This window comes from Homalodisca vitripennis, chromosome 8 (assembly GCF_021130785.1).
Source record: "Homalodisca vitripennis isolate AUS2020 chromosome 8, UT_GWSS_2.1, whole genome shotgun sequence".
NCBI lineage: Eukaryota > Metazoa > Arthropoda > Insecta > Hemiptera > Cicadellidae > Homalodisca > Homalodisca vitripennis.
In genome coordinates, this window is record NC_060214.1 from 111,973,655 (window position 1) to 111,998,404 (window position 24,750).

A 24,750-nucleotide genomic window follows, 5' to 3' on the forward strand; every position below is an offset into this window, starting at 1 on the left:
TAGCACGTATTTTGAGTTTCATTTCCAATCAGGGATGACTCAAGGATCCTTTTGGGTCCTCTTGTTTTCCTTTTTGGAAATTAATGTTATTTTTTATGCTGAGCATATTAAGGTATATCTACATATTTTAGAATTGACAAGATTTAGTTGTGCCATCAGCCACTCATTCTACCAAAGATTGGGTTAAAATTAACCGCATATATCTAAATCTAATAAGATAAATTCTTAATTTTTATGAGATAAAGAGTAATAAGAAGAAAACAGATTCTGTAGAGTCTTTGTGCACTCGTAGAATCCAAATTCATCTTCTCTGACACGTAAGCAGGTCGTTTCGAAAGCTGAGTGGAACTTGGTTCTAGTGAGTAGATAGTTCAATTTTTCAACAAGAGATTCATGTGTGATCTCGATCCTAAGCCGACTACAGTATGCCACCTATATCGGGATTAGAGGCAGAGATCACATTATTGAGTATTCAAGGATGTGCCCAAGAAATTCCTTTTGTGGATGGATTTGATATTGCCATGTGATTTTTTTCCCACTCTTTTTGTCTTTGTATGGCATAATCTTTCGTGTTTTTATTATTCTACTGGTCGAGAGCCGTTGAGCCGTGGGAGGATTTATTAGTTATTAAGGTGTGTAAGATCCTTATTCACTTGTGTTACATTATTGTCTAATACTAGAATTGTGTCAGAGACTGGAGACCTGTACCAAGTAGAGAACGAGCGAGGCAGCCTGGTCGTGGTAGACGTGTACGAGAACACAGTTCTGTGCAGTTCTACCCAGGTGGATACTCCAACTGGTCTGTTACTGGGAGAGGTGAGTTGCTCTGTCAATGGAGATACTATATTTTTTGTTATGTACCGATTTTTGTGTGCTATACAGTAATGTCCATTAACCCTTTCAGGGCCAGGACCAAATATGAGATGTTGCAAAATTTTTTCACATCTCATATCCCCTTGTGACTAGTAAAAAGTGCCATTTGGCGATTTGGCAGTCTCTTAGATTAAAATTTATAATTTTTCATAAAAATTAGAGAATGACCTAAAAGTTGCAGCAAATTACTCTTATAGATATAAACTATCAACAAAAAATATATAGATGTAGTTTTAAGTCATTTAAAATTAAAAAAATAATGTTTTAATAGATTACATAAAAATATATTTTTTTTTTTACAAATAACTAAAAAAGGATAATAATTTTAATGTGGGAAGCTATTTTATTATATTGTACATTTAGAAAGGAACAACCATACAAAATGTTGTGTTATTTCTCTCATAAATAAATTTTTTATGACACATTTTGTATAAATACGCATAATTGTACTTCGCAACATTTTTTAAGTGTTAAAGCAACTGACTCTTACATTGCAAGAAACTTAAAATAAATATTCACATTATGGATGTACCGGTAAACAGATGATTGTAGGCTCCATAAACAGTTTCAATACAGTTAAAAAACACTATATACTAAGAAATATTTACACAATTTTATTTGAAATTTATTTACACTTTTTCTATGCTACTTGAAATTTATATTTACAAATATGCTACTTACAATTTCACTCCCGTGAGATCGCAAATTGTCAGTCATTGTAACTACTACACACAATAGCTAAGCACATAACAACTAACACTACTAATATTTACAACCACAAAATAAAATAATGAAGAAGAATCCATAATACAATAGTACGATTACACTAAAGCATAAAGAATTAACAACAAAAGATCGAGTCAGCTGATAATGTCAAGTGACAATTACAAAATAAAAATGCATAGACCTCCAAAATAAAAATGATATTCATATTAATTATCCACAAATATACCAGGGAATAAAAAAACAAAACTTTAAACATTTGACATCGTATTTATTTAACAAAACAACGAATATCAAGGAGACTATATATTGCCGCCTGGCACTTTTCAGACGCGATCTATGGCGGCAATATATTGCCACCTGGCCCGGAAAGGGTTAAAGTAAAAAGTTAACATTTTATCATGGTAAGTATAGTGCCATAGTAATAATGAATTGTCAATTTTTGTAATTTCTACTAAAAAAATTCTTTTCAGCGTAAAAAAGTTGATACTGTAACCAATTCTTCAGATCTCGGGTAAAGAGCTGCTTGTTGCTATTCTTCAGTATATCCGGCTATGAAAAGAAGAGGTCTCAGGTCACCAACCCTTTTGCGACTTATCGTGAGATTTGTTTAAAGTTTACTTTTTCTGTTTTTTTTTATTGTTAATTCAAGCAGTTGGCTAAGTAGCTGGAGAACCGTGGCTTTGAAATGCCACATATTGCAAGGATGGTCAATTTTTGTATTAAGTAGTCGTGGTCTTGGCAAAAAGGTTTTGCTGTAGTCTAAGGGTACAGTGGTCGATGTATTCCTTCTTCCTGTATTGCTGTGAGAGATGTTTGAATATTCTGATTAATATTACTTTTAAAATTATTTTATAAAATTTGGTATTAATGATATGGGTCAATAGTTAGCTGGTTAGCTAAAAAATACATGTATTTTTTTTCTTGTATAAGGTACATCAATTCCATAAACCACTACTAAAGCTAACCCATATTATTTCCACCAGCTATAAAACAGTGACGATTTTCATTAAAATTTTCTAGAATAAGACAAATCTATGCATTAGAGCCTGTGCTTTAAATCATGCCAGGTTACCGTCTCCCTTGATTGGGTAACAAGTCAAAAGCTCCCTGTGGGGTTGTTGATTTATTAAAAATTGTTAATCTCAGATCATCACAACATGATTTCCATTTCCGATCATCTTTGGTGGGCTAAAACATCTATTACCATTCCTATGTAATACTTAGTAATAGACTTACACGTTACTTGTTTGGATCAGTGAAAATGGTTCCAGTGAATTCCAAGTAGCGGTGAAATTGAACAGTGACAAGTGAAATCACTTTTGACTAGTATTTTTTAATATCTTGTGCATGCTGGTGAACAGAGAAATCAAGTGCTAGCAGTGAATTTAACTTTCTTTCAAGGGTATTAAAAACGTAAAAACTAAATTATTAATAGAATATATTTATTTACAAAGATAACAGTAAAATAATTATCAATGATTTTAGGTATCATTTGCGCTAGTTCTGTAATATTACTCGAAACATTATTCCAAAGTAATCAAATGGTAAAATTTCACCTTATTAGCTATATTATAACATTTGAAAAGTAATCACTATATTATAATATTGGTGGTCATTTTGAAATGTGACCGACATTTTGTTTGTCTTTTCTTTTTTTCCCTTGGGGTGGCCTACTGCCATGCACTTAAGCCTCAAGGGCTTTTTGTGCACCCTGGAAACACACCATGAGGCCTACTAAACTGGTAGGTAGTTCCACAAACTGCCGAAAACAACCTATCAGGTCCTCCTGGGGAAATTCACCACCCTTGTCCAAACTACCAAAGATGGCATACCGCTCCCTTGCTATTGAAGGGCAGTCAAAGAGCAGGTGTTCAGCAGTTTTATCCTGCTCATCACACATTCTACAGAGCGGATCCTCCTGAAGGATGCCGACTCTGTAAAGATGCTTCCTCAGGTGACCATGCCCTGTGATAAGACCAATAACCCAAGAAGACATTGATCTATTTAATGAGAGAAGTTCCGACGTCACCCTGGAGGAAGGCGACTGTTATACCATTCGCTCATTCTCAAGCCCGGATGCAACCTCCACCTTCTCTCATGCTCCGTGCGAACCCATTTCGAGACAGCCCTAGAGGATTCACACCTTGGAACACTGCAGAACGGTTGAGGGCCCGTCATAATTGTCGCTGAGCCCCGGTTGGCCAGAGCATCAGCTCTTTTGTTCCCAGGGATCCCCCTCATGACCAGGAACCCAACAAACAGTCATATTGTTGATTCTGGCAAGGGAGGAAACGGCTTGATAGCAATCCCAAACTAGTTTGGATTTGATCACACAAGAGTCCAGCACCATCAGCGCTGCCTGACTGTCCGTGAAAATATGAATCGTCTTGCTCCTATATCGCAAAGATTCTCACGAGCACATTCCATAATAGCTGTGACCTCTGCTTGAAAAGCTGTCGGATACGGACCCTTAGGGACCACCAGCTCCCTACATGGTCTCACTCCCAGAATTCCAGCGCCTGTGCCGCTTTTTGTTTTAGAGCCGTCTGTGAACCATTCAATCTCCGCTGGCGGAAGAGGTTTCCTTCCCTCTGACCAATCATCCCTAGAGGGTATAACAATCCTAAAGGGTTTGTCAAAGGAAAACTTTTGTGGCATCTGATTAGAGATCATATGCAGAGCATCCTTCTGAATCAGGGTGCTAATTCTGCAGTGCCCACTGCTGCAGCCCGACCAGAGTCCCATCTGCTGAAGACAGTAGACACTCCTCCTGGCCATAGCCCGAATGACAATGTTCAGGGGGGAAAGGTTGAGACAACAGTCCAGAGCTGCACCTGGCGCACTAGGAAAAGCCCCAGTGATAGCAAGGCAGGCCATCCTTTGGATACCAGCCACATGAGCTACCACCATCTTGGCCTCTGTTTTTGGCCACCAGACGACAGCTCCATACATTAGTGCAGGTCTGACTACGGAAACATAAAGCCAGTACAAGAGCCTCGGCTTCAGTCCCCAGGACCCACCTATCACGCGTCTGCATTACATTAGAGACCATTTCCCCCTGGCGATGACCCTTTCTAGATGAGGTCCCCAGTTTAGAACCCTTTCTAGGATCACGCCTAGGTACTTGATCTTGGACTTCAGCTCAATGGAAGAGCCTCTGAATAGAAAAGGACCAATGCCCTCGATCTGTTGCCTCCTGGTAAAGGCAACCACAGCAGCATTTGTGGGGTTGACAGTAAGGCCCACCTCATCGCACCAATATCCCACCCCCCTCATAGTCCACTCACTAACACTTGCTCCCATGAGGGTTGTAACAACCAACCTCTCCGTGAGCAAGGCCCTTATCCAGTCACATATTTGACCATCAATACCACGTCTTGAGACCGCATTAATAATCGCCTGAGTGGCTGTGACCGGCGTTTATTGCAGTGGAACCAAAATCCAATGGTGAATAACCAGAAAAAATCTGGTGATCAACAAGATCATCGATAGTGATATTTCACTACTTGCATTTCACCATTTGTATTTTACTATTTAATTTGGTGATGAGGTCACTGATTTAGCACCAATAGTAATACTTGTGTATTATTACACTATTGTTTTGATGACAGGTCTCGGGCCACTCTGTACTGTTACGGTCTCTTCTACAGCGAGAGCCCATCCCTCTGCCAGATTCCAAGCCTGGACTGCGGGTGTTCCAATTGAAGGCAGAGGGCCAGGACTCTGTCAGTAAGTATGATGTTCCAGAATTTCACCGCTCATTTTGTATCAAATGTTTTAGTACTGTCAAATGAATGGGGAGCAAAATCTGAATTCAGCGCTTTTTATTGTTTTGATGATAATTAAACGTATAAAAGTAGATAGAATTTAACATTTTTTAAGTGCATAAAACACATGTGGTTGTATGTGAACATTCATGTCATAAACAGTTATTGTTTCAACCAACAAAAATTCAAACGCAGGTGCTTCACCGAGGATTGAGAACTAAAGCATTTCAAGAGTTTGCTAGTATTTCGCTATGTACTGCTGATGGTAGTTCCTAGATCTAGTTGTTGGATTGTGCTGTGAACAGTGTTCTATTAAGAGTTTTGTGTTTTATATTCTCCTGGTTCTTAATTACTTATTTCCATGGCCACTGATACCCAAAGCGTTATTTGGGCTCAATAATGATCTCGTTCAATTTTCTGATCTTCTTCACCGACCCTCATATTGATCATTTCGATAAGCTCTCTGTCTTTTCATCTTTTTCCTTATTTTGATGTTTGGCTTAGCCCAAACAATCTAAGTAGCAATCTAGTAAATTGATTTACAATAATAGCAGCTGCAGTGACTCATGAAACTTCTTCAGCTACGTAAATTACACATACTTTCTATTCTACATTTAAACATCAAAACCAAATATCCTGTTTATCTGTCCAATCATTTTAAGTTAATCTCTGATATAGTGAACGACCTACAAGAAGGGGAACCACATTACTATCAATTCCAATCCATCGATCATAAATTTTTAATAGGTCCTGTACTGTTAAAGCTTGTCGTCTTTGGAATGCTCTCCCCGATGATATTAGATGTATTGAGGACCGTGCACGCTTCGGGGCAGGGGTTAGGGGCCTGCTGCTGGGGGGCCTGTATAATATATATACACTTTTTCTTTTGTATTTTAAGTTTTGAATTCATTTTAACATGTAAATTTTACTTTAAGCTCATTAAATTTTGTATAGGTTAAGAATTTTTGTTATTTTATATTTAAATTATAATTTAATAATTTACCGTAATTGTATCAAAATATAGTAAATTTACTGTACACAATATGAGGTTGAGTAGTAGAGACTCTTTAAGGGGAGTCTGATGCTGCCAATGTTAATTTGATCAAGTTTGTGTACCTTTTTCTCAAAAACTATATAAGATATCAACATGATTTTTTCGTAGTTACTTTTATTAGACTTTTATTAAGATTTTGACCCGGGGTTTTTAAGTTATTCAAAAAATTAGTATGGTATTTTTTGTAAAAAAGCTGTAATAAAAATTTTTTTATGAGAATTTTGCTAAAAGCCTGGGTCAAAGTGTGCTCCTTAATTTTCCCATCAAGTGAAAAAAAATTGTAAAGATATCTTTAGTGGTTCCTGAGAAAAAGGTACACAAGTGGAAAAAATCTAAACTTTCGGGAAATCGCATTTAAAGTTAAAGCCTAGTCTAATGCAAAACATAAACCTACCTCAGTACATTCCAGCCCCATATGCTGGATTGTCTGGATCTTCCTCTGCCTCATACTCATCTTCCAAACGCCTTTTTGCTAATGTAGAGCTTTGTCTACACTTTCTATAGCTTTCTGAGCCTTTGCGATTCTTGCTTCGTCCAGTTTTTTAAGGGCACTAACATAGTTCACTCCCGGAACAATGCCTAGATTTGCTAAGACTTTACATCTGGCTATGTTTCCCAAATTAAAACAAGCCAAGGCTTCATACACACCAAACTCGAGTGTATTCCTCATCACAAATGTCCTTTTGGGAATGCGAGACCAGATCATATTATTGAGCGACTCGCTCGGATTTTGAGTGCCTCCATGCAAACATTTCTTCAGAAGTTCTGGAGACGCTAAATCTTTGAAAATAGGTTTTATTTCAGACATTACAGTGTCAGGTAAATGAAAATGTGAATCATGATCATAAATGTCCATAAATGTCATAAATGCATGACAATGACAGCTTGTTGTGCGACAAAACCACCGAAAAACTCTCCATGTATTGCTTTATAAAAAGTGATGTAAATTGAGTTTGACTCAACGGATTTGCATGAAATTTGTTTTAAAATAAATAGGAATATATTTAAAACTAAATTTAGCAAAAAAATAAAAATTGAAAATTTTGACCCCTTAATAAAGGCATTTTTCATTTCATTTCATTTCCTTTTCATTTCATTTTAATTTAATTTAATTGAGTTTTGGAGCAGTTTTAAGCATTGACCTGGCAGTGACATGGACAATGTGGACTGTACTGTAAGGTTTGTTGCAAGTATGTCCAGCAATTGAATATCAGTAGATGAACTAAACGATGTTATATATTCTTAGATTATGTAATATGCTCAGTGCTAACGTCTGTCGCCTGTTATGTTCCAGGTAACTACAATGCTATCTACTACGGGCCTATGGACGGGGAAGCTAAAAGTGTTCCCCTGATTGTTTGGCCACATGGCGGTCCCCATAGCAGCTTCTTCGAATGCTACAGTGTCTTCAACCAGTTCTTCATCAGTGCTGGTGAGTGTGTCGAGGTAATGGGTTAATGTTATATAGGGTAGGAGATTCTCAATGAAAGAATGATGGCGGAATATGTAATTTGTAACTTTTTGTCTGAAGGCTATCCGTGGTAAAATTGTAACTTCAGGGTCTTGCTTTATCATCCTCAATGTTTTTAGCGGGAACCTGAAGAATATATGTTTAGAACTAGTTCAAATCCTTACTATCCAAAAATGGATTTATCTTGATACAAGTTATGGAACTGACTTTTGAATTAACAAATAATGAAGAAACTGAGAACTGTGTGTAGAAAGTAAGATTAGGACTTAATCACGGTGTGGTGTGTATTTTTGTACCTCGGACTTTGTCTTATCATATCCGTAATATAAAATAATTATTATATACAGTTTTATCCAGAAATGTTCAAGGAACATTTTCCTTATAAGTAGTATGTATATATGTATTTTAACCCTGGAACTGGTCATCCAAAAAAAAGTTAATTCAAAGTTTTCGATTTGTTCAAATGTTATGATTGGTGATGTGAAAAAAGCAAAAGATAAGGCATTTTGTTTTGAGTAAACCAAAAAGAGTAAAAGGTTCAATTGTTTTACATATGATAAAACCAGATAGTAAAAATCGCAGCTTGTCAAAATCGTGAAACTTTATTCAGTTTTCACTTTTGATTATTCAGTCACGTAACTAATTTTCTAAAGTAATTTCACTTTTAGCTTATAATAATTCAAAATAAATGTTACTAAAAAAAGGTTTTTGTTGTTAGAGCGATTTTGAAAGCTGTCGTAATTATAATAGGTCTCCGGACCAAACGTTCACAATACCAAAACATACAATTAAGTTACTCTTATTACTAGTAAATAAGAAACGACAACATCTGATCGGTAGAATAAAAACAGCTGTTTAAACTGGCTGATTTGTAGCAGCATGCACAGCTGGTGCTGTACGTAAGAACATATGGAATAGTTCCGAGATTACAAAACGTATAGATATCTAAAGCCACACCAAAATGATCAGAAAATGTTAGTAAATTGGATATTTCTCTTTCTATAGTTACAATACCAATACGTTTTCAGCATATTTTAGAGATGTAACATCACAAAACATAGGCTGTGTTACAAGATTTAATATTAGGTGCTGCCATCTGGAACGCCCAATAATGGGTTTTTGCAAGTTACAGGTGTAAGAATTAAGTACTAAATGTAGTACCAAGATCAGCTCTAATTACAACAAGGAGCTCAACTATCCCTATTAGTTAGATGTAGTTAGAGCCTGTTTGTGCTACAATAAGCCTGTGTTGTTACTAGGTTTTGCAACACTGCAGGTGAACTACCGTGGCTCTACAGGTCAGGGTCAGGAATCTGTGGACTTTCTGCCTGGCCGGGTTGGCAACACTGATGTGAAGGACTGCCACCAGGCCACATTGACCACACTGCACGCACTACCCTGCCTGGACCCTGACAGAGTGGTACTGTACGGCGGCTCTCACGGTGGCTTCCTGGTCACCCACCTAAGTGGCCAGTATCCGGTGAGTTTTGGATACGCACAGAGAAATTAAAGTAGCTAAAAATATAATAACGGTTCACATTACGAATTAATACGTAGTAGTAGTAATTCAGACATTTGCCATCATTTATGTTACAAAAAGTATAATACCACATTTTGAAGATTGAAATCCCCTCTTCTTTAGGTAAAAAATCCTAATACATAAAAATGCACAAAAACTTAAACTAAAAAGTAAGGCAATGAACTGGTACTAAAAATATTTACATGATACCTAACTGGTACACCAAACCCAGCAGAGATCACTTCTGGCTGGTTTATACCTTCCAGTTGAACCTACCACAGAGCACAGCAAAAACTGATGTGTCACTTAGATCTAGGCAACTAAACCGTGGCACTAACTGCAAATGTTGCGATTCTGTGGTGCAAGGGTAATTCGATAGGTCTAGTCTACTGCAGCAGATGATTGTTGGAGTTGGTGGGGTTCGTTCCCTAAATATCAGAGGTTCTTGCTAGCCTCAACAAGGGTGTGACACTCCCTGCCTACTTTGACTGGAGAGGCTGGTTCAGAGGTGGCCTCCCCTTCTTAAGGGGGACATGACTTTGAGACTAGTGCCCTAATTCTTCCTCATAGATCTCGATAGGAGGCGGCCCCTACCCCTAACCTTACCCATCCTGAATATCCTGTAACTCCGGAAGCAGTGCTAAGGTTCTTACAGGACTAAGTGCAACTTATAAGCTTCTTTTCCTAAGAGAATAAAAAAAAAATACTGGTACACCAACAACATGAAGTTGAGACAGTAGAGAATGATCCCAAGCGATGTTCACTGCAAAGAAGTCAGAAGCACAAACAACACAACACACACGCACTAGTGAAGGTGTGACATTGACAAGAAATCAATATCGGCATTTCCTGTGGTATCGCGGCGTGTCTTCTGAAACAAAGAGAACAGGAAGGAGATGGTCAGGAGGAGGAGGGGTAAAATGCAGCCACCTCCGGTCTTATGTTTTCGTCCTGTACCTCAATGTCATAGTGTATGTGTACGAATTGAACTGTTTGAGGTAGTTTGATTGTTATAAAAGAACAAATACACTATATTTTATGTGAAACGAATGTATGCCATGCAGAAATAACAACAAATCATTCTGTCTAAGAGTTAAAATAGTTAGAACAAATTCATTAGATTTCAGTCAAATCATTGTAGGGAATAACAACAGAGTTCGATATGTATTATGAACTAATATTGACAGTTCAGGTTGGAAGTGGTTTTGAAGGGATTTGTCACATTGAGCAAGTATTTCAATGTAGAACCCTGCTACCTTTGAGTTATGCTTTGAAACTATTCCTAAAAACACCTGAACATAATTATTGTTTGAATTTGGAGTTTTATTTGGCTATCTATATAGTTTATTGTGTAAAATGGTGTCTATCGTGAAATAAGAATAAATAAAATTGTACGGAGAGGTATTGCAAATATTCATCAAACAAAGTTATGTCAATTTTTTTTGCTTAGAACAAGAAGCTGAGAAGTCGCACTTGGTCCTAAAAGGACGTTTGTGCTGCTTTTGCAGTGACAGGATATTTTGGATGGGTAAGGTTGAGACTAGAGGCTGCCTTCTGTCAAGATACACAAGGAAGTAATTTAGACATTAATCTCAATCATGTCTTCTTGGAAGAAGGGGAGGTCAGCTCTGTACCAGCCTCTCCAGCCAAAGCAGGCAGGGGGTGGCATGCCCTTTTGTCTAGGGTAGCAACAGCCCTTAACAATTAGGAGAAGCTTCACCAACTCAAACAGTAATTTCCCACAGTAGACTAAATCTAGCGATCCCAATATCTCTGCATTTTGCGGTTAGTGATGTACCGCTCCAGGGCATCCATAAGGTTGCCTTACACATTAGTTTTTGCTGTACCCAGTGTAGGTTCAACTGGTAGGTGAGTGAAACCTCGTGGAGGTTATGTAGCTCGGTTACAAACCAGAATTTAAAGTTTGAATTTTATACAAATACGTTTTTTTGATCGTGGGTGTCAAGATTCAAGATTCAAGGTTTTTATTGTCGTTAGGCAATCCATAGAAATGCAATTGACAAAGTCATAGCTAATTATTTACAATGATCATAGCATATAAACCTTAAAAAATACATATTAGGCACATATTTTTCATGTAAGTCAATTGAATAAATATGACAGTCAATAAATAAACTAAACTATGTACATAAATTATTTACTAAAGTTAATGTAAGGTTTAAAAGTTGAATCTACACACAGTTAAAAATATCATAAATAAATGAATAGATAATTTAAAATCTTAGGCTACTAATATCACAGTTCAAAAAATCATTCACTGAATAAAAAACATTTTGTTTAAACCACCTTTCTGTTATTTTTTTAAAACTTTGCAGGGGTACAGTCCATGCCTTTTCAGGTAATTTGTTAAAAAATTTAAGTTTCATTTTAATGTAACTTCTATTGGTTTTCTCTAATTTTATTTGAGGCAATTCTAAAAAATAATTTGATCTAGTTGGATATCTATGTACTTCCTGCCGTACTTTAAACAACTCAAGACTCTCTTTAACACTAATTAAACAGCAATATATATATATATATATAAATTATAAAGGGTCATTACTTCTAGTTCTTTAAAAATTTCTACACACGACACCCTAGGTTCAACATTTTTTATTATCCTAAGGGCTTTTTTTTGCCATACAAAAACTTTTTTGGAATTGCAAGAGTTACCCCATAGGGTTATGCCATAACGCAAAAGAGATTGAAAAAATGCATAGTAGGCCATAATTAGCATATTTCTTGATACACAGTTTTTTAACCTTCTCAAAAGATAGGTTACCCTTGCCAGTTTTTTACACAGTTCTTCAATGTGATAATCCCAGCTTAACCTACTATCTAGATACATTCCCAAAAGCTTTACAGGCTTAATGTCTTTATATATTGTGTGATTCAAAGAGAAAATTATTTTTTCAGTTTTGCTGTTGTTTACCATAAGTTTATTAGCCTCAAACCAATCTAATGCCCTTTTAACTGCCTGGTTTTCTAACTTAACAAGTTCATCAAGACTTTGATCAAAATTTAAGAGAGTGGTATCGTCAGCTACAATATTGTTGTACACGGTGTATTAAAATCTAAGTCAATGATGGCAATAACGAAGAGTAAAGGTCCTAACACTGAACCTTGCGGGACACCCACTTTTATTTCTCTAAAATTAGATTTGTCAAAATTGTATTATGTAACGAATATGTATCACTGTAGAACCCTGAATAAATTATATTGTCTTATTATTATTTACAGTGTAATTTATCAGTCATTACTCTTTTCTAAAGCTTACCTCTGGTCCATGATTGAATTTCTGTTCTCAAATATCGTCTCACACGAAAAGCACAATTGTGTACAGGTAAAAACCAATTTGGTACAAGTGATGAAAATACAATTGGCTGAACATTAGTGAAGCGTATCACTCGAGGCACTGGAGAAATTTCATTTCCGTCTGTCTGTCTGTCCGCATAATATCTCAAAAACAAATTGACCTAAAGACTTGAAATTTTGAATGAAGCTCCATTTCTATATAAGCAACACTGAGTTCGATGATGGTGTTTGTCACTCCATGGTATTTGGGTGAGCATTAATCCATTGTGGATCACTGACAAGCTGGGCTCGTCACGCAGTGGCCGGGCCTAACGGCATGATGACGAGCTCAGGTCGCAAAAGCGGTCTGCTTTTACGTTTCCCTCCAAATAGTTCTATTAATGTCTGATAGATCTGGCGATCGTCTTCACTTGTCAACTAAGAGTGTTTAACAACGGTCTACGTTTAGAGTTTTCAAAAGTTTTATAAATATCCTACAGATCGCAGTTGTATATCGAAGTTGAAAAATCATTCATATGAGTTTACTCTCTGCTTTTTAGCGCTTCTGATTGGGTGTTTTCCTCATTTGTTATTATAATACTTTTGAGGTTAGTGACACAGAACTAAACGACGCAGACGTACATGTTGGCGGGTTTAGTCTAGACAATGGCCCGGATGTTGTAATCGCTTCGCCCGAGCCGCTTTATTTAGACTATGATTCAGACATCATCCCTGCTACCCCAGAACCTTGCTCGAGTGTTATCGTTCCTACATCACGGATACCCCAGCAGGCTCATGTTCCATCTGAACGAATACCTTCATAGCTGAATTTTCTAGTATACAATAGCGAGCGATACCGTGGCGCACCATTGCTGTTCGTGCGGCCGCTGACCGTAAATTAATTCGTGCCCGCTGGTGCCCGCGCGCCAAAACAATACGATCCGCAATGGGTTAACAAATATTGTTACATTGTTTTTGTTGGTGACCATGATGGCAACTATAAAATAGTAGACTAAATAAATTTGTAAAGATTTATTTAAATTTATTCAATCATATAAGATTTTAGCATGTATTAAATTAACACATGTAGCTTATTCATACAGTAAAATAAAAAAAATAGTAGTGGGAAAGTCAATGTTAAAAGTCTGTGACTAGATTTCATTGCAGCACAATCTTGCATTGTAGTACTCTCCCTACCTCACTGGAACAACCGAATCAGTTCTATTTGGTTGGCCGGTGAGTGCAGACCTATTGAAATCTGTATTCTGTCGTTCAGTTTTAACAATGAGTGTTTTTATTAACTGCATGTGTTTTTATTAGAGTTAGTGTGCATGGAATAGGCACACAACACGGCTGTTGTGGTTCCTAACTTGTGCGTGTCACGACACTCTGGTATGTTTTGTTTACTTTTTAACCAAGATTGTAGTATGTATTAGGTTAGTCATCCACCTGAGGAAGAGATAAGATTGTAGATCTCGAAATGTAGTGTTACTGATTGTATTGTATCACTGAACGATGGCAAATATCTGGAAAAAAATCCTGTTTCCTTCACTGTTTTTTTATATTAAGTGTTTATTGATAACTGTAGATGCAAGAATTTTAGGTATTGTCTTACAGATTACAGGATTATTTAGTTGTGAAGTAGTTTGCACAAATTACAAGAATGTTGTCTAAAGTTAAATTTATAAAATAGGAAATTTGTTCAGCAACTTAATTAGCAAGTAAAAGTCCTATAATTCGTTACGTGATTGAACATGAAAAGTAAATAAAATCAATTAGCATTAATATGACAAATTCACTGTCAGACATATCTGTTCAATAAGCATATTGTCAACTTGCCATTTTGATTTAGCAGTGTTTGCATGTTTTTTCAGGGTGCCATGTTGACTGTCTTTTTATGTTACTACAGTAGAGTGCATATTATCCAAAAGCTGGTCATCTAAAATGTCAGTTCAACAAAAGCACTTCAGATAGTCGTGTAAAATCAAAATTTCCACTTATGCGGTCAGGTGATGATTGAAAACACGGGCGGCCAGAAGTGCAAGTGGCGCGATTTTCCAATTGTTTCAAGGTTCCACGTCCGTCAGTACACCTTCACCTCTCTTCATATCGCTGATATCAGTGTTGCTATAACTGTCCGTGCTGCGTAACGTCTAGCATTAATGGCGAAACATATATTTGTTCATTTATTTTCTTTCAACGGCAACACCACTAATTACAATATAATAATGAACTGATAATAAGATATATATATTAGAACCAGTAACGATATCAAAAATATATAACAGAAAGGGCAAGTTCAAGTTTACTTTATTTAGAAAAATACAATACATTTTCATCCCCAAGGCGCAGAAATGCACGTGCAGGGGCGCAGTTGGTGCCTAGATTCTCATTGAAATTAACTAATGCTTACTACACACTATAACAATGATAACAAAAAATGCATATTGCATGTTATGCATAATTACCCAAATTCATAATTTTTACAAATAAATAAATATATTAACAATTCACATCATCAAATACATTAATAACTTTGATAAATAAATACAATAACAATTCATATAAGCAAAAAATATATTAACAACTTAGATAAAGAAATATAATAACAATTAATGTAATCAAAAACATATTAACAATTTAAATGAATAAAATATATATTAACAATCTAGATAAATAAATAAATTCATACATTTACAGAGCAAACAAACAGTGCATGACATAATAATATCATAAATTCTTAAAAAAACTATAAGACCGATACAGAGCATCCATCAACCAGGATAATATGAGTGCAATAAATAGATTTATAACAAATAATTAGCTCGTCAAAACTTATTAATTTTATTAAAAAAAACAAAAAAAGGAGAAACTAATTTTTATGATGACAGAAGTGAATATTGATGTATTGAATACAATACAGGCTCAATCACTGACTGCACTAGAAAAGAGAGGTTATTTGGATTTGGATTGTATGCTCTGCTTAGTTTTTACGGCAAACTTAGAAACATAGAACAATTAAAATACTGTGCATGTGGACGAAGCTTGTGTGTTGTCTTTGAAATGACTATAAGACTTAGCAGTAAATAATAAATTAGTTACAAGTAAAATTTAAGAAAATCATCAATGGATTTTAACCCTTAGCGAGCCACAAATAAATAACAAAAACTACTCCTAAGAGCCATACACCTTAAAAATAAAAAGATTCCCACATACCACAACCAATTTTTTTTTATAATTCTTATAACATAAGAGGTAAAAAAAACGACAAAATATTTTTTTTTCACTCTTTATTGTTAATTTACAGCCAAAAAATGGTAAAATCATAATTTCACTGAAAAAATTTAATTTTGACATTCTATGTGTTCATATATAAAATTAACAATAGTTGAACACAATTATTGTTATATTTTACAAAAAACAAGCATATAGTAATTTGTATTTAGAGAAAATATAAAGAATATACTAAAAATTTATATATATACAAATTAAATAAAAGCATTGACCGAAAAAAAACCGTACAATAAAGTCCTACATCACGATAATAATACATAAACTACACTGCAAATTGATAAAAAATATTGATTAACATCAAAATTGAAAAGATAAATACGCGGATCGAAAATGGAAGGGCAAATAAACATCTAACCTCACGGAAGGCTACAGGCGGACTGAGCGCGCATCAGTAGACGTCGTTGGCTCTGCGGGAGACTATGAACATCCGGCCACTCGCATTTTGTCGATCGAACAAGAGCAGTGACCTTCAAAATAGACACGAACGGTTGTCTCTTGTTTAGATAAACCTTGTTTAACAGTTTTTACTAAGTCTGTTACCCAGAAATGCTTTTAAATAATATTAAAATAAAAAATTGATTTTGCGTCAGTGGACGTCGTTGGCTTTTAGCACTAGTTTAGGTATGACGTCTAGTAACGTCATTGGCTCGGTAAGGGTTAAACGTGTGTAAACGCATGTACAGAGGTTAGGAGATTATGTCTACTATCCGTTGCCCTATTGGTCAGGTCTGATACTCCTGGACTGACCTATTTGTTGTAGGACTTCTACAAGGCTGTGGTAGCCCTCAACCCCGTGACAGACATCTCGTCCATGATAGCCTCCACGGACATTCCCGACTGGTAAGTTTCTAGGCTTCCTCCCTTGCAGGGGTACCAACATTGACACCGACACTGACGGAGCACCTGGAGCAGTGTTGCCACCCCGAGCGGTGAGTGAATGGCCACATTTTGTTACAGGACTTTTACAAAGCCGTAGCGGCACGTAATCCTGTCGTAGACCTGATCTCGGCATTTCACCTCTCCGACATACCGGACTGGTAAGTATGTCATTCCACATGACATACATACATAATTACATTATACTGAGAATTGTTTACAAGGAGTATTCAAAAATAAGGTTTGTCAATTTAATTTATGTATATAAGTGTAAGTTCAAGTTCAAAAATTCTTTATTAGTAGTAAATTACAGTACAATACATACATTTCATGTGCTATGTATAGCACGTGCGAAATGAAAAACATGGTTTAATTTAATTTTATATTGTCTTTCGTATCGTTGGCAATTAGTTACTTACTTGCTGGTGCAGCTACCATTCCATAACTCAATCCCACAATTACAACCTTACAAACTAAATAACAGTGAATATTATTAATACTAACAGATTTCTATAACCTGTAATTCCATTACAATAACAACAAATACTTTCTTTAACAAAACCAGAAAAAATCTATAATGACACAAACAACATAATCAACATTATAAATAACACATGTCTAAATAAATAAATAAGCAGGAAAAACACATACATAAGTGACAGAATATGTTAAGGAAGAGATGATTGATTCAGCGATTTTTCCGTAATTTGTCATTATGAAAACAGTCTCAGACTTCCAGAAACATTTCTCACTGTCGATGTATCATTTTAATAAATACCACAATTTCAGCTACTAGATGTTGAAAGAGATTCAGTTCTCCATCTTATACATAGGTATAGTTCTGACATACTGCAAAACTAATGATAAAATTTCTATGGTACGTTTATTTTCCATAACTGTGACACGGTTTTCAATTGTGTCTCAAGTGGGGCATTTTACTAGTCTAACATGAAATAAAATATACAAAAGAATCAAACTGCCTCCGGACATTTCCATTCCCAAAAAGAAGCCTAGTGTCTGTTATTACAGTCACTATTAAAACTGTTATTCACTGTTGATTACATGATCTTATGTTCATATAGTCAAACTAATATTTTGTAAATTTGTACATCCACCGTTTGAGAAAATATAAGAAAATCAAATGTACAGAGGTGAAAGTAATATAAATAACATGTTTATAAGAAAGAATAAGTATTAAAAGAACAAATCATCAAGTCATATGTTAAACAAACTTAAACACAAAAACATTTAATATCACACATAGAGTTCTACAGGTCTCAGAAGACACATTTATTGGTTGAAGAAGTCTTCTGGTCAAAGAATGTTACTTTACAAATTGTTTATATAAACAGAATATGAGTTTAACCCAACTTGTATGTTAACTTTCCGCTTTTTTTTTACCTGAGGAAACCAGTACAGTTTTCTGTCACTTTATGTCATTTTACCAAAACCCAGTTTGTGTGAGTCTTGTTGTTTCCCTAAAGCTCTTTTTATGACCTATGTTGTCAATATCCTGAATGCAATACTCACTGTAAATTTGTGATTTTAACCCTCTCCCGGTCGAATTACCGCGACTGCGCTTTTGGCGCTACTGGGCTGAATTAAATCGGCCGCTCTGCCGCGAGGGGACTGTCACTATCTTCTTGGTTAGAATGGTGAATTTCCTCATCACTAAATACATCGCTATTCATGGAACTTTCATCGTCACTGAAACCATCACAATCATCCACTTCATTGTCAAAAACGCGATCAATTTCGCTATCACGCAAACACCTTGAACCTGCCATCTATGAAGTACAGAACCAAGTGTAAAGACTGCGAAAACAACTAACGAAATGATTTCAGTAAATAAGTGGTTATAATAAAAAGTCCCAAATAGTTCATCAAATTACGTAAGATAGCAGCACAAGTCAGAAAGAATTGTACTACTAAACAACTAGATCACCGTCAATGAAGTGATCAATGAACCGTTTCAAATTATTAATCCTAGATAGCGTCCCTAGTCATAAAACTATGAATAAACAAGGCAACAATGACACTGCCAATAGATATTTCCAGTATTAGTTCCCCAAACAATCGTATGATAGCAGCACAAAGCAGAGGGCGTTGATAAAGCAGTTGGAGGCGATTGGACTTTAGCGCCAGGCGCCCTGCCGAGGCGTTTGCCCGGGAGAGGGTTAAATGTATTTTATATATTTTTGTAAATATTTGAATAAACGAACATATTGGTAGTTTAAGAATATTTTGCAATGTCTGTATATTCAAAATTGAACACAAATGATGGTAGAATTTCAGGCATCGTCCATCATTATACATTTTGTAACACTATAACGGTGGCAAATGTCCGAATCCTATTATCCTTTCAAACAATCCATTGTCAATAATGAACTTTAAACAAAGAACTGAACAGAAGTACTGTTTGTTCTGTTGGGTTGCACCACTTGTGTTGGAATTTGCTTCTCCACTATCTGGAACGTGTTTCATCAACTCGCGATGTCAGTTGGAACTCTGAGTACCAACTTACGTACATTATGACTACAGATAGTTTCGATGTTACAGGGCTGCTGTCGAGGGAGGGTTCCTGTACACAGGCAAGGAGCAGGTAGAGATGACGGCTGAGTTCTACCAGAAACTGCGAAGTGTCTCTCCCATACAGTACGCTGACAAGGTGAGTTATAAAAATTTGTGTTTGGAATATTGTATGCAAAATTAAAAATGACATTTCACTTGAGGAGAAAGCTTTGAAGAATCGTAATTGAAAATCAAGTCCTAAGAACTAATTAGCCATTACTCTCCAGCTGCAAGAGTTATCGCATTTATCGTCACCGACATAGTAAGTTAGCTACACCATCATTGTTATTTGCCATTTTTGAGGTTACTTTGTAAAATATACTAAAAATAATTTGTAAAACCTTTAGGAACAGTTATTACGTTACTGTTGTTTTATAGCGGTTTACATTGTATAAAATAAAAACAAATTTTTCATAATTACGTTAGGCTTACAAAGCCCAACACACACACATCTATCTACAACACATGTGGCACACTATTTTCCACGCGTTATACGTTATATTATTTTGACGTGTACTATTATCTAAACGTACTAAAACGATAAATACTGTGCAATGAATAATAACATAAACTAGTACCATTAACATTGGTGAATGCAATGTACACCAGTGAGTTGCACATTGCGTTCTATAATGTTGAAATGATCAATTGATATAAATCATGTGTTTTAAAAAAAAAAAACCAATTGATTAACCCATTGCGGATCGTATTGTTTTTGCGCGCGGGCACGAATTAATTTACGGCAGCGGCCGCACGAACAGCAATGGTGCGCCACATCGTATCGCTCGCTATTGTATACTAGAAAATTCAGCTGTGAAGGTATTCGTTCAGATGGAACATGGGCCTGCTGGGGTATCCGTGATGCAGGAATGATAACACGCGAGCAAGGTTCCAGGGTGGCAGGGATGTTGTCTAAATATAGTCTGTTGTCTAAATCATAGTCTAAATAAAGCGGCTCGGACGAAGCGATTACAACATCCGGGCCATTGTCTAGACTAAACCCGCCAACATGTACGTCTGCGTCGTTAGTTCTGTGTCACTAACCTCAAAAGTATTATAATAACAACTGAGGAAAACACCCAATCAGAAGCGCTAAAAAGCAGAGAGTAAACTGATATGAATGATTTTTCAACTTCGATATACAACTGCGATCTGTAGGATATTTATAAAAGTTTTGAAAACTCTAAACATAGACCGTTGTTAAACACTCTTAGTTGACAAGTGAAGACGATCGCCTGATCTGTCAGACACTAATAGAACTATTTGGAGGGAAACTTAAAAGCAGATCGCTTTTGCGACCTGAGCTCGTCATCGTGCTGTTAGGCCCGGCCGCTGCTTGACGAGCCCAGCTCGTCAGTGATTCGCAATGGGTTAAAACAAGCAAAGCGTTGCACGGTGACATAAAGATAAAAGGATTTGTCCTCAATCATATACCCATTCAAGCATAGAATATCTAATTAATGAAAAAACAAAATTGGTTTCTGCATCAGTCTTGTAGTAAATGTGAATTTATTTCTGTTGTAAGGTGAAAGCACCCACCCTTCTGTCCATCGGGAAGAAAGATCTGAGAGTGCCACCATCACAAGGGATTCTGTATTACCACACCTTGAAAACCTACAACATACCCTGCAAGTGAGTCGTAAACTAGTCATTGCGTACTCACCTCAAACAAAACAGGAAAGAAGTACGGACTTGTCTAGAAGTAGGAAATCTTCGCACGGGTGCCATTGCAGATCCCTCAGTAGAGTCACAAAGCTCCAGGAGGTGTTACTTCACAGTCCCCCGTCTCCTTTACAGGAAATTTCTCTCCTGCGGTTGGCAACACTGCTGGTGAAAGTGCAATGCTGCTACTGCTAGTAATTGTGAACTCGCAGCTACAGCAGGCGTCAATAACATCATCATATGTGTCATAAAAAATAAGTTTTTAAATCATTACTTTCAATTATTATGGTTTTGCACAAAAATTTGCAGGATTTTTGTCGTTAGTGTATGAGCACTTCTGGTTCGAGTGAATTATATTTCCAACGCCAATGTTGAGTCAAAAAGTGTATATTTTTGGTGATTGTAATTTACTTTGGTTTTAATATTTGTTTGAGCCGTAGTTGATTTCCTCTTATTTCCCGATCAAGGTAATATATAAACAAAATTCTTATATATATATATATTTCCACAACATTATGGAACATTCCGATACACAGGTCCAAGAGGCCTACTTCTTTCAAAAGACAACTGAGATTGGTTTTATTATGGTCTTTAAATTTATAGTAAATTTGAGATAGTAACTTTTATCTTTGATATCTGCATTACAGTATTGACCACAAGCACTTGTACAGTTAAAAGTATATTTTTACTAAAACTTTCAGTTGTATTATCGGAATATTGTCTTACTCTGTGTTCACCAGTGGTTGCAGGAAAGGTTGAACGTGTAGTTATTATCAAGCTTACTCTATGCTTTAAAGACTATAAATATAACAAATTGAAATTAGTGGTTAAATTAATTAAACATATGGTTGTACTATTATAAAACAATGTCTACATAGAACAGTTGATTACATAAAACAGGATATTTCAATCTTTACTATTATATTAAAACCTTTTTATTTTCTATTTACCTGATTTTTCCTTGAACTTTTATAATATAATAGTTATTAATTATATTAATAGTTATTCTGCTATTCAGGACAGAGATGAATCTAACAAATCATATAATTGGTTTTTTAATTGATACAGCTCATTTTGAGCTGTAAAAGGTGTAACTAACCCGACTTTGTTCTGTACACATATATATTCTATATACAGGGTGTCAATTAAGTCTGGAACCTCTTTTTTAATTTTTAAACCACAATATAATAAAAAACACCAAAGTTCACACGTGCTTACTGGTGATAGTAACGCACATATCTGCCCAATTACCGACCAGATAATCCCTTTGGGGGACGGTCCACAAGGAGTCAGGCAAAATTCTTAAATAGCAGCATAGGTCAAGTTTGGTATCAAATTAAAGGTTTTACTTAGCAGAGTACAATTCCGCAAACCGGACTTCAAAAGGTGGATTCATTCAGTAGTTATAGCTATTTGAATTTTAAAACAATTGAACAATGTAAATTATTAAGTATTACAAGTAAACACCAATTTTTAAGTACTTGTGATCAAAGTGTTCAAAATGTTCCCCTACCATCGTCTGGCAATGTCCTAGGCGGTTGTAAAAGCCATCCACTGCATTTTGAAGGTAGTCACGAGGAATATCTTGAGCTTCTTGGACTATGAGATTTCTTAGGTGCGCCAAATCTCGAGGCTTAGTACGATAAACTTTATCTTTGAGGTATCCCCAAAGAAAAAAATCCAGCGGAGATAAATCAGGGGAACGAGCAGGCCACTCTAATGCACCACGTCTTCCAATCCATCTGTGAAGGAATATTGTATCCAAGTATTCTCTAACAAGGAGAGCAAAGTGTGGTGGTGCGCCATCTTGTTGGAAATAAATTCTTTGAAATTGTCGACCAAGAGCAGCTTGTAGTGCAGGAATTATCTCATTTTGGAGCATTGCTAGATACGAGTCACCATTTAAATTACCATTGATAAATAATGGGCCCATAATTTGATTTCCTATAATACCTGCCCAAACGTTAAGTTTCTGTGGATGCTGTGTATGACTCAATCTGCCACTTTCACATTCTAACAGTAGTTGTGTTATTGGTAATAATTATTGATTCCTGGCTTCGATTACTACATTGTCAGACAATGGTAGGGGAACATTTTGAACACTTACTTTAATCACAGGTACTTAAAAATTGGTGTTTACTTGTAATACATAATAATTTACATTGTTCAATTGTTTTAAAATTCAAATAGCTATAACTACTGAATGAATCCACCTTTTAAAGTCCGGTTTGCGGCATTGTACTCTGCTAAGTAAGACCTTTAATTTGATACCAAACTTGACCTATGCTGCTATTTAAGAATTTTGTCTGACTCCTTGTGGACCATCCCCCAAAGGGATTATCTGGTCGGTAATTGGGCAGATATGTGCGTTACTATCACCAGTAAGCACGTGTGAACTTTGGTATTTCTTTCTATTATGGTTCAAAAATTAAAAAAGGGGTTCCAGACTTAATTGACACCCTGTATATATGTACGTGTGTGTAACAATTAAATTGTGAAGACAATAACCCTAATGAAGCATTAATATATATATATGTTATTAAGAAATGTCATTGTTGTAAAATATGTATAAAGTGCTTACTTGTCAAGATATGAGTCAATTTTGAAATAATTGCCATTTAAAAATGGACAATAATAGATTATTTTATATGTAGACTTCTGTAAATAAATAAATATTTATATAAAATGATATCTTATATCTTGGTGTTCCTAGAAAAATTTACTAAAAATCACATACAGATATGAGATAAACTCACAAGATAAGAAATTAATTGTAAACATATTTAATAACAAATATATTACAGATGACTTTAATCACAGAAAGAATCATATAAAAATCTTCTAGCAGTTGTAAAACACCTTATATTTAAATTTACTGTAGCTTTCCCATCCTCTCTTATAGGAGGCCAAGTAGTTTGTTTTCAAAGCAATGCAAAAAGAGTTTCTTGTAAACGAATTTTGTGCTATAACTTTTTAAAATATAATACTTGTTTACTTTATTAAGTTTAGTTGCTTCATCTTTAGGGTGAAAAAAAACATGTACTGTACATTATTGACACTTTATTATCATCAATTCCAGGATGAATGTGTACGATGACAAGCACTCTCTGATGACAGTCCCTGCGGACATAGACTCCACCATCAACGCTGTTCTGTGGTTCCAGAAGCACCTTGCCTCCAAGGCGTAGATATACTTTCCAGTGACAGAGAATTCTTGAACATCAGGCTCAAACTTGCCTTACAATAACAAGGAGAAGAAGTGTTTGTGGATTATGTGTACGACTGTTATATGCGTATTAACTGATATAGTAAACACAGTTTGGTGATGAAAGCAATAGTGTAGTTGTTATCTCCTTCAGTTAGTTTTGTTGGTTTTAGTAGGAAAGTATTAAATAAAATTTGGTACCGATTCAAAGTTACTTCCATTGGAGTAATATTTATAACCAGTAATGACGTGTATTTTTATTTGCATTTACTTTGTCCAAATTGTTTAATTTTATTAATATCCTTTTTGAATATTGAGGTAGGCAGGTCAACTGTATAAGATGTGCTCTGCTTCATTTTTATATTCTGTTGTATTAAACTGCCATGTAAGTGCCATTACATAGTTTTTGATATCAGGAATATATTTTACAAATGTTAA

General features: G+C 35.7%; 1 protein-coding gene across 2 annotated transcripts in view; it reads left to right on the forward strand.

Moving 5' to 3' along the window:
- Window positions 1-24,750, forward strand: part of LOC124367905 (acylamino-acid-releasing enzyme-like) — a 45,018-nt gene extending 20,268 nt beyond the window's left edge. The window contains exons 7-14 of one of the 2 annotated variants that reach the window (XM_046825102.1): window positions 692-816; window positions 5,211-5,328; window positions 7,715-7,852; window positions 9,151-9,371; window positions 16,956-17,035; window positions 19,434-19,542; window positions 20,971-21,077; window positions 24,187-24,750. In XM_046825102.1, the coding sequence (XP_046681058.1) occupies window positions 692-816; window positions 5,211-5,328; window positions 7,715-7,852; window positions 9,151-9,371; window positions 16,956-17,035; window positions 19,434-19,542; window positions 20,971-21,077; window positions 24,187-24,295 (1,007 nt within the window). In that variant the 3' untranslated portion in view covers window positions 24,296-24,750. Of the gene's footprint in view, window positions 1-691; window positions 817-5,210; window positions 5,329-7,714; window positions 7,853-9,150; window positions 9,372-16,758; window positions 16,839-16,955; window positions 17,036-19,433; window positions 19,543-20,970; window positions 21,078-24,186 lie in introns of both variants that reach the window. The other variant, XM_046825101.1, reaches the window with a different exon arrangement.